General features: G+C 38.2%; 1 protein-coding gene across 1 annotated transcript; it reads left to right on the top strand.

Moving 5' to 3' along the window:
- Positions 1-1,464: 1,464 nt before the first annotated feature.
- On the top strand, positions 1,465-6,878 carry LOC148172196 (uncharacterized). Its single transcript, XM_088038860.1, has 12 exons — positions 1,465-2,547; positions 2,668-3,029; positions 3,081-3,136; positions 3,181-4,749; positions 4,790-5,473; positions 5,505-5,942; positions 5,992-5,999; positions 6,045-6,055; positions 6,256-6,301; positions 6,351-6,410; positions 6,482-6,537; positions 6,758-6,878. The coding sequence occupies exons 1-12, from the start codon at positions 1,465-1,467 to the stop codon at positions 6,876-6,878; spliced, it is 4,494 nt and encodes a 1,497-aa protein (XP_087894986.1).
- The last annotated feature ends 11,566 nt before the right edge of the window (positions 6,879-18,444 follow it).

Here is an 18,444-nt window from a genome sequence, read left to right as displayed (position 1 = left end):
CATCTCGTTTCTGTCAATCTGTGACTCCCTCCCTGCGCTGTTTTAGAAAATACGGGGTTATACTGTCACATCATTGTCCTAAATTTAATGTTTATTTATAATATTTCAAGGGTTTGAGTCAGTTCCTCGTTGGGTAATTACCTCGACCATTTCGCTGATACTGGGTCACCGAGTGACGACAGACGTCAGCGAAATGGTAAGAGTCAGCAGTAACTTTGGTTCATCGCAATGTGTCGATGATGATGTCATTTCTCAATATTGAACTTTGCACGAGGAAATGACCTAAACCCTTGACGGTATTTAAGAGGGAGCAGCACCACTGACAAAGAACAAGAACTGGTGGTGTGTGGTTACGATAGTGTCTGGTGTTGTTCTGTCAGGTGTCTGCCCCTCAACCCAATGTCTGTCTTCGAAACGTAAGTTTGTCTCATTATATTTTACTTGGTGGCCCAGTATAGTCTCTTTGTTTTATCATCCCCAAATCGAACCTACCCGTCCTTGTCACCCCAAACGTGACAATACGCTATTGGACCTGTTGGATTTCCGCGGTCGTCAAATTCTTCTTCAAAGTAACTCAAAAGACAGTTGCATGCTTCTCCTCCTCTCCATGCTAGTTCGTACGAGGCAATGTGGAAAAATTTGCGTTGCAACCCAATCGGAGTTGTCTCGTCCCAAATAGTACACATTTGATCAATTTCTTGTTCTGATAAGCTAGATGCACTCATTTTTCTTTTTTCGGGCTTCTTTTGCAACTCTTTCCTCTTTGCATCTCTTGCAGTTCGAGCACACTTAAACGTGACGTCTTTAAATGGATCGAAAACAATGTTAAACTCCTTGTAATATTTTTGTTGCAACGGTTTCGCTATTGTATTCCAAATTGTCTTCACAACACCCTTGTTAGGTTAAGGCTGTAGAGGGCGTTTGCCGCAATATTTGTACATCACTCTTTAGAGTGCGCTGTGCGCTTACGCACCTCCTACTCAACCATCCCAGTTTACTTGGGAGGGTTGCTATTATTGTAAAGTCGAGTCGGTTCACAACCTTCAGAAAGGAACCAAGAATCTGTATCAGTAGTCCAATAAACGGTAGAAAGAATTTCCGAATCAGCGCATTATTTTAACACACGACGCTAACTACGTGGTCACGTGCACCAGTCGCGTAGCCCAAACATTGGTCCTTCGAGCCGGATTCGGAAATCCATAGTGCTGGTCAACACCATCGCCGTCAACTTTGTGCTTATTTTCTACGCCCGCATCAAAAGTGTCCAGGGATCAAGAGTCCATGCCCTTATTGAGTGGGAACGCAGCGAACACGACCAAAGTCAGGAAACGGTGAGTGGGTTCCATCTCTCTATCCATTATTCACCTCCTCAAGCGACTTGAGATTCAGGTTTTAATTTGAATTAACGTCTGCATTGTTTTTTGATAACTATTGCACGTTTCAATTCTTCAACCTTTCTTCAAAATGGTGGTCACACGATCCCAAACAAATCGCGACAATGCAGAAGATCACAGTCAGAACGATGATCGGGAACCGCCAGAAATTGTTCCTAACAACGAGAATAACGAAGCGGTTGCCGCATTACAATCCTTCATTTCAAAACGTAACAACGTTTGCGATAGATTATCGCGATTCAGAATTTGGTTCTCTCAGAATAAAAATATTGCCTCGCACTCGCGAATTAAAGTCCGTCTTGACGATTTTATTCATATAAAACGGGACTTTGACGCAATTCAAAGCGACATCGAAGCTCTAGATACGGAAACTCCAGAGCTGGCGCAGTCCGATTTGCGAGCGGATTTTGAAGACCAATATTTTGAGCTAGTTGCTCAAGCCAACGACGTATTAGACCAAAAACATAAGGTCAACACGTCCAATACACCAGTTGTTAATCGTGTTCTCATTCAGTTAACGCCAATTAATATAAAACCTTTCGATGGCACCTACACGGAATGGCTGCCATTCTATAACACTTTCAAGGAACTCGTGCACAACGATCAACAGCTTACAAACGTTCAAAAATTTCATCATTTGAAAAATTCATTGCGCGGCGATGCTCTAAGTGCCATAAACTCATTGACCATTTCGAACGAAAATTATCAGCCAGCGTGGACATTGTTAAAAAATCGCTTCCAAAACATACGGTTAATTGTGAATCATCACGTTGCCAATATTTTTAACCTACCACAAACAACAAACAATTCCGCGAGCTCGCTACGCTCCCTTCTTGATAAAATTATGGCCAATGTTGAGGCATTGAAAGCATTCGACGTGGAAATTCATGCATCAGATGTCCTGCTGATTCACGTCATTCTGTCCAAACTAGATTTTGTGTCAAGAAAAGGATGGGAAGAATCTTTAACCAACAATGATTTACCCACTCAAAAACAATTGATAAGTTATTTGACGAAGCGTTGTCACTTCCTGGAATCGCTAGAACTAAATCGGCCTCAACCAAAGTCTCAGGCAAACCCTAATAATCGTCCAGGTCAAACATTTCAAAACACTACCCGGAAGGTGTCAACTTTCGCGGTCACATCGACAAAGGCATGTGACTTTTGTAAAAAATCTCATTCCATATATAACTGTTAACAATTCTTAAAAATATCCGTTTCCACTCGTGAATCAAGCGTCAATCGACTCAAACTTTGCCAAAATTGCTTAAAGCCAAATCACTCTGCCGACAATTGCAAGTCCAACGGTTGCAAGCTATGCCAACAAAAACATAATACTCTATTACATCGAGATGAAACATTAACTTCATTTGATCAACCGAGTACAAGTAGTGTTAATTGCACGTCATCAAACATGCCGTCAGTTATTTTGTCGACAGTTTTAATTTCAGTGAGAGACTCAACAAACAATTATCACACGTTTCGAGCCCTCTTAGACGTTGGCTCTCAATCGAATTTTATTACTCAAAATGCATTCGACAAATTGAATCTTGTAGGAAATTCCACAAACATTTGTATTTCTGGTATTTATGGCACTACAACAAATGTCCATAAAACAACTCAAGTTCACATCCGGTCCCTAAACTCGGATTTTCAGCAAAAATTACCTGCTTGGTGATACCCAAGATCGCCTGAAATTTACCAACAACCTCGTTTTCAAAAACCAATTTTGTTCAACCCTCGTCAATTAAATTGGCCGATCCAAATTTTAACATTTCGCGACCAGTTGATTTATTAATCGGTGCCGAACTATTTTGGCAATTGTTGTGCGAAGGGCAAATAACATTACACGAAAAAGGATTACTTCTCCGAGAAACAAAACTAGGTTGGGTAATCGGAGGAGCGATGACTAACTGTCTTCTAAACCAAATTTACGAATCAAAATCATTCAATTTTCACAGCGCGGTTGACGACAAATTACATAACCAATTGGAAAAATTTTGGGAGTTAGAGAGTTATTCTCCGAGTACTAAAGCTCTCACACGCTCAGAAAAACCACATGAAGATTTTTTCGTGGATACTGCTGATCGATTAGCAAACGGGCGGTTTCAAGTAAGACTTACAGTCAGTAGCGATTTATCCGAGTTAGGCGACACTCAAGAGATGTCTATCAAAAGACTCATCAGTCTGGAACGCAAATTCGCAAAAAACGAACGTCTGGAAATCAATTACCGAGCCTTTCTGCAAGAATACTTAAGCCTGCAGCACATGACTCTTATCGGTCCCTTATCAAGCCATTCCAATAATTCGCAGTATTTTCTTCCTCATCACGCCGTGTTTAAAACCGACGGTGCTAACGAAAAAATTCGCGTTGTCTTCGACGGTTCCTCAAAACCACCAACTGGCAAAAGTCTCAATGATATTCTAAGTGTTGGCCCAAAAGTTCAAAATGATATTTTTGAATTAATTACATTGTTTCGAACCTATAAGTACGCGTTCAAAGCCGATATTTGCAAGATGTACAGACAAATTCTGATTCATCCAGCTGATCGCCATCTCCAGCGAATTCTTTGGCGAGACGCGCCGTCAGCACCGATTAAAATTTACGAGCTTAACACGGTCACCTATGGCTTATCAGCAGCTCCTTACGCAGCAATTAAATGTTTACACCTACTCACGGATCAGTCAGCCGCGGAATTCCCCGAAGCTGCAGACGTTATCAGAAAGAACTTTTATGTTGATGGCGTTTTGGTAGGGCGACAGACAATCGAAGAAACCACTAACCTTCGCGACAACCTTATCAAAATTCTGTCATCCGCCTCTTTCGAGTTAGCAAAATGGGCTTCTAACGACCCTCGCATTTTGCCCAAAGTGAAAGTTGGATTGCCCCCGAACCCTATCGTGCAGTTCGACAACAAAAACGAGGAACCCAAAACCTTGGGTTTATTATGGGACACAAAGGGAGATTTCTTTAAGTACTCCATTAAAACAGATTGCACTTCCGCGAAACTCACTAAACGAAAAATTTTGTCGGCATCTTCCAAGCTTTATGACCCTCTGGGATTAGTGGCGCCGGTAACTCTACAGGCAAAAATACTAATTCAGAACATCTGGGCCATAAAACTGGGCTGGGACGAGATAGTACCCTCATTCGTACAATCTGAGTGGACCACTTGGGTAAACAACCTGGAAGTACTAAATAACCTGGAAATTCCCAGGTACATTTTTGAAACAACAAGTTCACTTGAATTTCATTGTTTTTCCGACGCGTCCGAAAAGGCTTACGGTGGTGCAATTTACGTACGGTGCATAGATTCCAACCAAAAACTAACAATTAATTTGCTATGCGCGAAAAGTCGCGTCGCTCCACTAAAAACAACTCGAATTGTGTGCAGCCCTTCTTGTTAGCCAATTGTGCAATTCGGTCACAACAAACCTAAAATTAACAAATATAAGGAAATTTTTCTGGACTGATTCTAAAATTACACTAGCGTGGATTAATTCTAAATCCAGCTCCTTAAAAACTTTTGTGGCCAACCGCGTGGCCGAAATTCAAAGCTTGACGTCATTTCTCGAGTGGAGATATGTGCCGTCAATGAGCAACCCTGCTGACTTAATTTCGCGTGGCGTAAATGCAACAAAATTATTAAATAACGCATTTTGGTTTCACGGACCAACATTTCTTGCACATCCTGAACAACAATGGCCCGAACAGGAGCCAAATGTAATTGTCAACTTGCCGGAGCAAAAACGAAACGTAATTTCGTCATGTCTCGCCACGAATTTAACATCATGGAACTATCTAGAGCGATTCTCAAGTTTCGAGAAACTGCAACGTTCCATCGCTTATTTAGAAAGGTTCATCAAAAACGTTTCTACGAACAAAAACAACCCAAATTTCCAACCATTGGGACGCGCCGATTTAAATCAGGCAATCATCATAATATTACGCCAAATTCAGAAAACAGAGTTTTTTGACGAAATCGACGCGCTAACAAAAAACGGGATCGTAAAAACATCAAGTAAATTACGTTGCCTAAGCCCATTTCTTGACGACGAAGGAATTTTGAGAGTCGGCGGTCGTCTAAAAAGCGCTAATACGATTCGTAGGCCGACGTGGTAAACCAAGCGATATCTTCTCGGACAACGGGAGCAATTTCGTAGGAGCGAGTAACGAATTAAAGAGACTATTCGCGTCTCGAGAATTTAAAGATCTGACTGCGAAAATACTGCTATCTGACCACATTCAATTTCACTTCATCCCTCCAGGGGCACCCCACATGGGGGGACTCTGGGAAGCCGCAGTCAAGTCCACCAAACACCATTTGAAACGTGTCATTGGTCTCACGTTACTAAATTTTGAAGAAATGCAGACATTATTAATTCAGATTGAAGCTTGTCTTAATTCGCGTCCTTTGACACCTTTGTCCAATGATCCAAACGACCTCAACCCTTTAACTCCTGGCCACTTCCTGATCGGAACCCCACTCACCCCTGACGTGGCGGATGGGACGCATCGTGGACCTACACCCAGGGAAAGACAAAGTGGTGCGTGTTGTGTCTTTATAAACTGTGAATGGAGCGATTAAACGTCCAGTCAACAAAGTGTGCGTGCTTCCTATCGAAACTTAGTGAGTGCTTCGTACATAGACTAGAATCCCGTGTGTGTATATATATTTCTCATAATTAACAACGTATGTACAGAGATCTGTGACAAATTGTTTTGTCCCTTTTCTAATGACATTTTGTATATATATCATACCTTTTTGTATTTTTGTATTTTTTATTTTTATATCTTTGTATTTTTTATTTTTTGTATTTTTGTATTGTGTTCTTTTTAATTTTATATATCTATTATTAGAGCGAGTTTGAAAGCTAGTGCTTTCAAGGCGCCGGATGATGTTAGGGTAAGGCTGTAGAGGGCGTTTGCCGCAATATTTGTACATCACTCTTTAGAGTGCGCTTACGCACCTCCTACTCAACCATCCCAGTTTACTTGGGAGGGTTGCTATTATTGTAAAGACGAGTCGGTTCACAACCTTCAGAAAGAAACCAAGAACCTGTATCAGTAGTCCAATAAACGGTAGAAAGCATTTCCGAATCAGTGCATTATTTTAACACACGACGCTAACTACGTGGTCACGTGCCTCAGTCGCGTATCCCAAACAGTGGTATTGGTGGAAAGAGGAAAAAATTACAAGACGATCGATACCCATCAATCAGGTACGAGACCCAGCATTTTGGTAAAAAATGAGAAAATGTTTTGAAAAATTTCATCAAAATCAAGGAGGTTCCAAATTTGACAGTTCTCATCGTCGACGCGAAAGTGACGTTTCTTCCAGAAAATTGGATTCATTTTCAAGAAAATGGGGCTCTGGGGGCTCACTGTTGCTGCTTGCGTCTACGAGAGAAAGCCCCCATCGACTGGGAGAGTTTGATTCATCCAGACAAGTGAATTTTGATACAACGATGATCCTATCGTAGTCGAGCAAAAAATGCGTTCAAGTCTATGGATTGGAATTAAATTTGAGCTCTTTACAATCAAAAACGTAATCAAGACCTCTTTTAGATGGTTTGGGGTAGATGCAGCTGCAGAAAAATTGAATTCTTTTGTCATGTTGCGCGGAATTAATTCAATCTGCGCTCGGACTTTTGTGCATTATTTGTTTTGGGACTTCTGGAGTTTTTCAAGATACAAGAATGGTATTGGAGGATGCAGAGAAAAATTACAAAACCATCGATGCCCGTCAATGTGGTGCGAGACCCAGCATTTCGGTAAAAAATGAGAAAATGTTTTGAAAAATTTCATCAAAATCAAGGTGGTTCTAAATTTGACAGTTCCCATCGTCGACGCGCCAGTGACGTTTGCTCAAGAAAATTGGATTTATTTAGAGGAACATGGGGCTTTGGAAGACCACTATCGCTGTTTACGCCGACGGCAGAAAGCCCCCCTTCAATTGTGAATGTTAGAAAGATTATTAAAAACTACAAAATCCCCTCTGAAGTTAGCCTGAGTAAGTTGGTAACTCTGTTAAATCAATCGATATCGATCGAAGTTTCGTTGGATTTGTGTGCCGACTGCTTTTCAAGCATTTCAAGAAGACAACCGATAAGTTCCCCATTAAATTCTTTCACTGGCAGTCAAGGAGAGTCAACAAAAAGTGAGGTTATGTCATGATAGTTACAAGAATGCAGGAACAAGACTCTGCAGAGTAAACAAGGGGGCCCTTTTGCATGAGACTGTCTTATATCCAAGGTATTTATTATCACTCAAGTTCCATGCAAAATAGTAACGACGCCATTTTGTAGAAAATTGAAAGAACAACACGAGCTTCTATAAAGAAATCAACATTGGAGGGGCAACCATCGGGCAGTTTCTTAGAGGAGCGTCAAGGACTTTCTTATGCAGTGCAAGAAAATTAAGGCCAAGGGTCCAACTGAGGAGCCCCAATAAAAACTGGAATGACAAAACGAGGAACTGAAGCTATGGAAGTGGCAGGTTTTTAAGTTCTTCAATGTTTCAAGGTACTATTCAAATTGTTTCATTATTGGAAAGATGGGGGTTGCCTTACAAACTTACTTTTTTGTTTAATAATGACTTGAGACAGCCCCCATCTCTGCCTACTGGGATTAAAAATACGTTAGAAAATAGGAAAACCGTTTCTTTTTAATTCGAATTTCCCCACCTCTCCATGTCAACTTTCAACTGTCATCATTTCGTCGGTAGACGAGAGTAGGTAAACTCAGATATAGGGGAAGGTAGGACAAATTGGGTTTACAGATAAATGACTTCGGTTGGACCTTCTTTTTTTCTTTTTTTCTTTACATTATAGTTATGTATTGGTTAATTTACAGTTAAAGTCCAATTTAAATTTTGCTAGGGGAGGACTGCATTCTCCAAAATATAAAAAATGGTACGAATTAACACTTTTTTCTTTTTAAATTATAAATTAAGAAAAATTGAACATGAGCCCAATTTAATAAATAGCAGGGGAAAGCAAGACATTTACGATGAATTAAAAAAATAGGTATGGAAAGGTGGGTAAATAAAAATAGAAAATTTAAAATTAAAGACGTGGAAACAAAAATTCGAAATTTTTTTATTTTACTTCAAAGCAAATAGTAGGAAAAAGTAGGGCAATTTCGGTAAATTGAAAAATTAGGTATGGAAAGGTGGATAAAAGTGAAAACTCTAAAATTAAAGACATGCAGGAATATAATTTAAACGCGTTTTTCCTTTTATTTTAAAACAATAGTAGGGGAAAGTAGAGCATTTTTGGTATATAAAACAATTAGGTATGGGAAGGTGGACAAAAATGAAAACTCCAAAATTAAAGACATGTAGGAATAAAAATTCAAAACTTTTTTCTTTGCCTTTGAAACAATAGTCAGGGAAAGTCGGACATTTTTGGCAAATTTAAATGTTAGGTATGGAAAGGTGGGTTAAAATTTAAACTCCAAAAGACATGTGGGAATAAACAATCAAAACTTTTTTTCTTTGACTTTAAAACAGTTGCAAAGGAGGGTTGATCATTTTCCACAAATTGAAAAATTTGGTATGGGAGAGTGGGTAAAATTGGAAAATCCAAAATTAAAGACATGTTGGAATAAAAATTTTGAATCTTAGTTTCTTTAAAATAAAAACTTACAAACAAGCAAAAGTAAGTAATCTTTGAGCGATATAGGGAAAGGTAGGTCCTAATGGATTTTGAACAAATAAATAATAAACTAAATATTAATTGGTAATTTTTACTACGACAACAGGCAAATAAGGAGTAAATAATCAATTTTAGAATATGTAGGGGAAGGTGGAGAAAAATTTCTTTCAATAAGTTACAAAGCTGAGACTTTAATTTTTTAATTTTATAACTCCATACCATGCAAATATAAACGAAATAAAAATTTAATTTGAATTTTAATAGGGGAAGGTGGGGCAGGTTGAATTCTAAAGAAAACAATAAGAATTACAATTTTTTTTTTCATTTTTAAATTAAACCACGTGAAAATAAAATTTTTACATTTCTATTCCCCCGACTGTCTTAACTAACAAATGGACTGATCATGCGCTTATTACCCCGACTGTTTTTTTTTATTTTCAAGTCGACAAATTATGCACAAAAAAATAAAGGAAATAAAAAAACAAAAACATAAATTAAACATAAAATTAAATAGATGCATCCATCATGCGCTTATTACCCCGACTCTCTTAATTAACAATTAGGCACTTATTATCCCGACTGTCTTAATTAACAAATAGACGGATTATGCGCTTATTATCCCGACTCTCTTAATTAACAAATAGGTGGATCATGCGCTTATTTCCCCGACTGTCTTAATTGACAATAGACAGATCATGTACTCCCCCGACTGTCTTAATTAAGGAATAGACGAACCAAGCGACATTTAAAAAAAAAAAAGTGATCTTAAAAAACAAGCGAGTGCCAAAGCAATCAAGACGGGCTAGTTATGTTCACTATTTTTTGTTACATTTACAAATATCTTGAACACAATACGAAGATCTCGGTGCACCTATTAATTCTACAATTTTTGCAATTGCACAAATCCCACCTTTACGGGAATAAATTTAATTTATTTATGAAGATAAACATTAAATAATAATAATGAGATGTAATTATTAAGTTTCATGGGTGTAATTTGTAAAGTATCAGACTCTACTATCAAAGTATTTAAAAATCTCTGGCCATGGGCAATAATAATTTGGCCATTAGTGCAGTCAAAACTATTAGCTATTGTCCTGACCACAAGATGATGGTAATAATAATCGAAACTACTCGGGCTGGGGTTTTAAGAAGTAGTTTTTATTTATGGTTTTATTACCGTAGTAAGCAGACTGACCATGGGTAACTCACTAAAAGAGTGCCGTCTATAAATAATGAGGGTTGAAGGGAGATGCTACATTTGACGTTTGGATATTTAAAATGTTTCATATAATTTTTCCTTTACGCAGAATTTACCACTAATAGGAATGCGAGCGTTATATACTAAATTAAGGTACATTGTAATAAAAATGTGTTACATTATTAGGTACTTATAAATATATAAATTTGTTAAGTTGAAAAATTACATTACTTGATTAAAATGGCCGATGGACATTATGGGTTATCTCGCGAATCGCGAATTGGCATATTTCTAGTCACTCGAGGATCAATTAATTCTGGAAGAACGCAATTATGGTACAATGCAAATAACTTATTTAGCATACATTGCTTCCAAAACTGGTCATTCCTTTTGATGAAGCCATTTTTATAAGTAAATTAGTGCCAGTCCAAACAGTGATAATACCACATGTTTCACATTTATTGATATGTTTTTTTTTATCATATACCCAAAATTTTATTTTTTTATTTCGAATTGTTTTCTCTGGATCGATTTCTGGACATTTGACCTTGACAATAAGGTCAACCCCGTTTACTATTCCGTTTGGTAAAGTTTCTTTGTGAATATATAATCCGCACTGTTGTATGGTAACTTTTTCATTTTTGCTAACAGCTCAATTGCTACTTTTTCGTTTTCTCGTCCTTGAGAACGTACTGCTCTATATAGTTGGTTGATTCCCATTCAGCATTTTTTTCAGCAGATTGCGACATGTTGTTTTTCGCTTAGAGCACACAGTACAAAAATTTGAAGCTCTGAGCAGCTCTCTTCCTAATGCAATACGCAAGACTAGAGAAATATTTCTTTTTTGCTTTTACGGTTAGGGAGACACCACGTCTAGTTTCTGACATGTTTCGCCATAATCTTGCAGAGGGTTTGTTTTGTGCCCATTACGAAGTATTCGCTTTTTAAATGTTTTTTCATGGTGGATATTTAGCGCTCTTTGGGCCTTACGTCTTCTATTACCTTTCAATCTTTTAATTCGTTTACTTGGACTACTGTGGTACATGTTTCTGTGTAGCTCATATAAAGGGCTTTTAGAAGTAAAAAAGACAACCGAAGCATAACTTGTTTAGCTTGATGAGCCACGTAAAAAAGAAAACTGATGACGTCGTTTGTCGATTTAATCACTTGATTTCATGAATTATGTTGGTTGATCAAGTTGTTTGTTTTATCGAGATCTACCACGAGTTTAATTCAATGTACTCGTTTCTGTTACACCCTGTATATTACCAATACAAAAAAACATTCCAGTGTTTCACAACGGCATGAGAAGCTTGTCGACCATTAAAAAGGGAAATTGTATTTAGGTATCCAACTTACTAATGCCATCTCTGTTTTTTTTTATGGTAACTTACAAAGGTAAAATACAAACAGCTTAAGTGTATCGCAGACTAATGTCTCCGATCTTTGAGAAGTCCAAGCCTAACGGCTATCTGCGTATTGTAGCGCAGTTACAAGGACTGAGCAACAACGAAATACTCTTGATACTCATTATTTAAGTAAATTTGTTGTGGTTAAACCGTTTTCTATTCAACGATTATTTAAGAATGATACTAATATATTTATCGTATCACTGAATATTAAGAGGTCTTATATTAAACTTTTACCGATAATATACTGCTTTTTTGACATTTAAGGGCAAATATGTTGCTTCTTGAGCTAAACTTGTTTGAATGCATTTTTCAGCACATCCTGGTACTTCGATAGTCTTTTTTACATGAGGCAGACGCAGTGACTAACATTATTTTCGAATATCTTTACACCAAGAATACCACCAGCTCTCAGTTGTATTTGTGCAGCAAAAGGTTCGCATCGGTTTCAGTACTTGAAGATGCTGTTTTCCTGCCCTTTGTCTCTTCACTACACTTCCGGAAATCCAATGGCCTACCACTTGAATGTCGGGTGGTTGAAATTCGCAAAGGCCTTCTTTCTTTTCTGTGTCTTTGAATCGGTTAATGTACCTATTGCATGCCGTCCACTTAATCCACTTAATTGCTTTTTAAAATTTTTTCGGTGGTCTGACGATTTTTATTAGCACAGAACTTATTTAGAATATCTTAAAATTTCACACAATAGTTTCCTCTTGACAGAGGAACTGCGATCTTCAATTCCATTACCCCCATTGAGAGGATAGGTAGGGTGCACATTAAGATGATGGGTGCGCTTAATCGACTTTCTCATTAGTCTATCAGCTTCCCTCAGGACCTTATTGGTTACCTTAGCATCCTGGAAACCGTGGAGAAAGCGTGGTCAGGCTTCAGCGGTGCTCGTTCAATATTACCCCGCCAGGTAAGCAAATTGTGAAGTCCAGGTTTCTCGATTCTTTTATGACTAAAGTGGTGCACAAATATTTGAAGGTGTTTAAGCTATCCGTGAGTTGGATAGCTTGGCCACTTATTGTAAGACGGAAGCGAGATCTGAATACCGACTTGCCACCATAGTGACCTGCGATCAGCGCCCGGCATTTTGACGGATTCACTGACATTCCGCGGTTGGACAGGAAGGTGGAAATATCGTCCATAATAAGGGCAGTGATGCCCCTTGGTATAATTGCGTCCAAAAATAATGCACCATCCCATTGCTTATTTCCAAACAGCATCGGAAAACATTTTGAGGGCCTCGCCGGGGCAGATACGATTCCGTTCTTGACCGTCATCACATCTGGGTAGTCATAAAATGGTAATTCTTCAATGTTTGCAAAAACCCTGTTCTAAAATTATTTAGATCTTATTTTGCTGTGCTGTGATGGTAAAAGAAACGTATAAATATAGTTCAGCCAAGTTGGTCTGAACCACCATAAAATCACAAAAATTTTAGCTGTTGAAACTTATTCTTTCAGGAAACAAATTGCTATTTTATAAGTATAAAAAATGTTTACCAAATAATTGATTAAAATCGAAAAACAATAAATCATGAACAGCAAAATTTTTTTCAAAACTATGGCTTTTAAATTAAAGCAATTTAATTTTAAGCAAACACAAACAAGTAAATAATGTTGAAATATTAATTGTTTTTGTCGAAAGTTTGACGAAAGAATTGTGATGGTAATCTTTTAATAGTTACGTTTGCAGAATTTCAGATTGGCCATGGACAGTCATTTTTACTCAATTTTTATTACTTTATAAAACATTAAATATGTAGTACGAAAAAATGTTGAAAAGTAAATAAATGAGGAAACTAATAAACTTTATCCAACCATCATAATAATTAACACAATTTCGTGAAAAACCACAACAAATTCTAATCGTCTTTTCTTCATTTGCGCGGATTTAAACCAAATTTATAAAGTTCTTACAATAGTTCAAATTTTTTATTTTGCAACTTTTGAATCAATCTGATTTGGTCGATTAAATGGGTTAAAAATTAATTGATTAATTTAGTTGAGATTAATATTTAATTCCATGTTCAACTGACATGTGACTACTTTTTAGCAAATCAATAGTCAGTAATCATCATTAATTAACTTTATTAATATACTTATAATTTTGCAACATTTTATAATAGAACAAGCTCATTTATTTCAGAATATAAAATTTTAAATTATATTTGGCTCAATGTTTCAAGCTCCAAATTATGTATGCGATCGTCGACAGTCGATGCAATCCCCATAAGCTGTAAATTAAATTTAGTGTTCTGACGCACCCTTAGACGAAAACTGACCGCTCAGATCTCAAGCAGACCAACTCAAAAGTTTTAGGGGTAAAATGTATTGTTAGGTGCATATTCTGCTCAGACCATGGTGCATTATTTTTCGACGCAATTGTACCTCGCATTTAGCTTTTCTAGCAACTCGTCCACTACCATATTAAGCAGTAGGGGGCTCAACGGATCACCCTGATTAACTTCCCTGAGAATCCTAAGGGGTCGACTCTCGGCAGAACCGCATTTTAGGGTAGACACGGAGTGTACTAGAGTGGATTTTACATAACGACGCATTAGGCCGGGTATGCCAAACCTCTCCATGGCTCTGTTTATAGACTCATGTGAGACCGTATCAAACGCCTTTATCACATCCAAAGACACTACACAAAAAGGTTTCTCCAGTTATTGCCGTTTCTGGAGGTATAGTTCTAGGATCAGCGCATTGCTGAGAGTTCCATCCGTACCGGCTACGCTGGTCAGCGGAAAGTTCTGTGTAGTTCGATAGCCTTCGGGACAGCTTAGCTTGCCGCACCTCGTTCTCGGTGATTGGTGGCCTTCGGAATGAAAGCCTCGTTGTCCTTCGACGTTTCGACGTCAGTCATAGAGGGGAATTCCTTGGATTCCTCAAAAGGCTAGCCAGCTATTATGGGCTCCGCCAGAAACCTTCTAGCCCTCGCGTACAGATCTTGGGTCTTTGTTTTGCCGCGGTGTTTTCCCTTGTAGTGTGTGGGACCCTTGCTCGTCCTAGACGGTTTATTCCTACCCGATCCACCTGCACCTTTGTTGCCATTATTGAATAGTTCCTAGAGCCAGACATCAACGCTGTCTAGGAGTTCGTCGTCTGGCTCGGTGAAGGCCTTGGCGGCCAGGTCAGCGAGTGCAGCGGAAATCGATGGCTGCTGGAAAGATTCTCGGAAACCCTCGCGGTCGGGTTCCGGAATCAGGCCATCTGGTCTGTCGATTGACTCGTTCATCCTCCAAATTTTCTTCAATATAGGTCATTGGGATCATTTGTTAGTGGGGTTAATGGGCGAGAGTTAAGACACGCTTCTACTCTCGTAAGGAAAGTGTGCATTTCTTCGTAATTCAAAACCGTGTCGCCAATGGTTCGCTTTAAATCGGTCTTTGCCGATTTTATTTGACTCCCAAATTCCTCCAAAATTTAGCGATCTTGGCGGAGTAAATTTCCACTGGATTCTTATATTCGCAAGCTTTAGTTTCTTGTCGCTACCCACAAAATTAGTAGCATTGTCGGAGTGAATTTCCGCAACACAACCGCGTCGCGAAACGAATCGCCTCAATGCATTCAAAAACCCTTCGGTGGTGAGATCCATAAGAAGTTCAAGATCATCAAGTTCAGCCTTTGTGCTTAAGCAAACGAACAGTGCAATATATGCCCTAATATGTGTAGCTTTCCGGCATTTACCATCCTTAATTGTTATTGGTCCCCACAAATCTACACCTGACTTGAGGAATGGTCGCGATTTTTCTAAGCGTTGAGCGGGCAAATCGCCCATTTTTGAAAACTAATTTTTGGTCTTGTTTTAAAGCAGTTAATGCATTTGCGAAGAACGGTTCTGATTGACGAGCGAACCGCGATAGGCCAGTAAATCTCACGTATTCAAAGTGCCCTGGGCCCCGGCGTGTAAATGAATTGCATGAAATTGTTTTATTATTAATTCGGTGACAAAATGTTTTTTAGGTAGAATGATAGGGTGCTTTTTATCATACGATAATTTGGAATTTGTTATTTTGCCACCCTCACGCAATATGTTTTTTGAATCTAAAAATGGATTTAAGCAAATCAAGTTATTGTTATTGGGTAATTCATTGCCCGATTTCAAGATGCGTATTTCGCTGTTGAAGGTTTCGCGTTGGGTACTTAATCGCGTTATGATTGTATTCGTGGCCTTCTGCAACTCGTCTACTGATAAGACATGTCTTGTTAATTGTTTTAAAAATTTTTTGGTCTTGCAATTGTGCACAAAACGTTGAATCCATGCAACAATTCTGACCGTCTTCGAATGCCTTTGCAAAATCAGAAATTCGCTGTAAAGTTGAAAGAATTTGTTGTCTTTTGTTTTTCCAACATTGCAATAAATTGTCGACATTCTCATCGTCATCGTGGTTTTTTGACTTTCTGCTCATTTTGATTTATGAACAAATGCACAGTTTTCAAACCGAATAAACGTAATAAGGAGGGAAAGAAAGGATCTGACCTGTGTTGTGCTGTTTGTCCTGGCGCCTGCAAGTGCTGACGTTGATGCTTTCGTTGATCTGCGTCGGATCTACACTATGACGAGGTGATGTTGATTTTTCACTGCTGCCGCCGATACTTGTTGTTAAATCTCTTTTTTAAAGCGGGGTGGTTACGGATTTCCCACTGCTGCCGCTGACGAACGTCGTTTTTTAGTCTTCCTAACAAAACGAACACAATCACCAATATATTTTGCCGGTATTTTTGTAGATCCGGCTCGAAGGACCAAAATGGTGGGTTCGTTGGGAAGTGAAAGACTCACAAATTTGTATATTTCATGTATTTGTGTAACTCGTTAGAAGGACAAGATTTAACTGACTGGTAAAACTGGTTATCTCAACCGAAGTACCCCAAGTAGGGATAGATGAATGGTGGGGATGTGGTGGTAGTACCGCCACCCCTTACAATCGTGGTGTGAGACGCAACAACATCGTCGTAGCGGGGCACCATATTCCGACCTCCCGTGAGAAGGGCCGGGCTGCGGACTCAAGTTCACCGACTCATCTTTATCACAGACCTGTTTCCGCCTGACATCTAGTGTCGGAGCATTATTGCCTTGTGGGGTGACGGGACTTAAAGTAACCGAGAAGGTATAAGGCTATATAGCAGCAGTAAAATTATCCCATTGTGTAAAAGTTAACTTGTCTACAATAGAAAACATCCCAGAGTTGTAAACCATCTGGTTGTACCGCAGCGCTTACTTTGGTCACTTCGACCAGTCCCGGCTTAATAATATTTAAAATTTGTGGAAAAATGTGCATGAATTACATCAAATTTGGACAAAGAGATTATTATTAATTGTAGTTTTTTAGAATGTAATAAATGGTAAATTAAGCACCACAGATAAATCCTAATTTTAATGATTACTAAAATATTTTGAGCCGGTTCTGGTTAGTTCAGGCAAACCATGATTTATTGTTGGGACACGCGCTTGCCGATGAGGGTACAAAAGAGATGATAATTGACGGTCAAAATTTTTATTAGTGCAATATAGCCTTATATCTTCTGGGTTACTTTACGACGGCGCAAGCTTTGGACACAGCCGGCGCAGCGTCACTATTTAAAGAGCCCAGCTGTTGTCTGACACGCTCCAAGTACATCTTGTACTCTGGTTTCCTCCGTCTATGGCAGATCTGGTTCTTAGTGAGGCCGGTGACGGTCACGGTGAATCGAGTATATACGGTGGCCGCATCTCTCTAGCCGAACAGAATGATGACGTCACAGTCGCCCTGTAGAGAGCGCTTGCATGAACATTGTACGATTATTTCAATTAAATTTCGCAGAAATAATGTTTAAACTTTTATTAACATACCAGAAAATTATACAGCGATTCTTTTCACTTTGGGGAAATACATTTTTAACCATTTCTTAACTATAATTTAGCTGAAATATTATTCCTAGTTTTTTTACTGTTGTTATAATTTTTGTTTTTATAACTTGCTCTAACTGTTTTTTGAATTAAAGATAACAAAAAAACACATAATAATAAAAAAGTAAAGTATATGTATCTAATACTAGTGTCGGTTTTTTCATTTTTTTAGCATTTTTAGATTTTATGTGTGTACGTGTCTTTCTTTTTGCCCTCGCAGATTATTCTTGACTGGTATTTACTCTTTTTACCTTCATATATTTGCGTTAAAGAGTATATCGTCGGTTTAAGTCGTTAAGTTGCAAAGTCCATTTCGAATTTTTTTAACCGACGTCGAAAAATCTATTTTTTTGGGGGGAATGAAAATAGAGTGTTTTTTAAATCTGAAATCATAACACATCAAAGGATCCAATGCTGTACTATTCTGTTATTCTTTTTATAAAATTGAAAACGCATTTTGTTCAAACAATGGACTTAGCAACTTAACAACTTAAGCCGACGATATGTGGCAATAATGCTTTACAGCTTACAGCTTCATTAAACAGCAGTCAACAGTTTACGGTGTACAGCACAATTTTTTGTTACAAAAATTATTAACAATCATACGTCGTACGAAAATGGGGCCAAAATGCATTTTCTAACTTGATAGTTTTGTAAAATACAATGAGTACGTTTTAAATGACCAACCGTTCTGAACTCTATTGGGTTTATTATTTTATTACGCGTTGATAAAAAATGCAAGGTGGCGTTGGATCAGACACCAACATCAGAAAGTGCCGAGTGTCTTGGATTGAAACTGCACATAATTTTGAAAGATATTTTAAATCTCTAAACAAAAATAAAAATATTGTTAAATCTATTATTAATAAAATAAAAAAAAATTA

The sequence above is a fragment of the Gnatocerus cornutus genome, chromosome 6, assembly GCF_029298725.1.
Source record: "Gnatocerus cornutus isolate USDA-ARS CGAHR chromosome 6, icGnaCorn1.1, whole genome shotgun sequence".
Classification (NCBI taxonomy): Eukaryota; Metazoa; Arthropoda; class Insecta; order Coleoptera; family Tenebrionidae; genus Gnatocerus; species Gnatocerus cornutus.
This window is presented reverse-complemented; position numbering and strand designations above follow the sequence as displayed.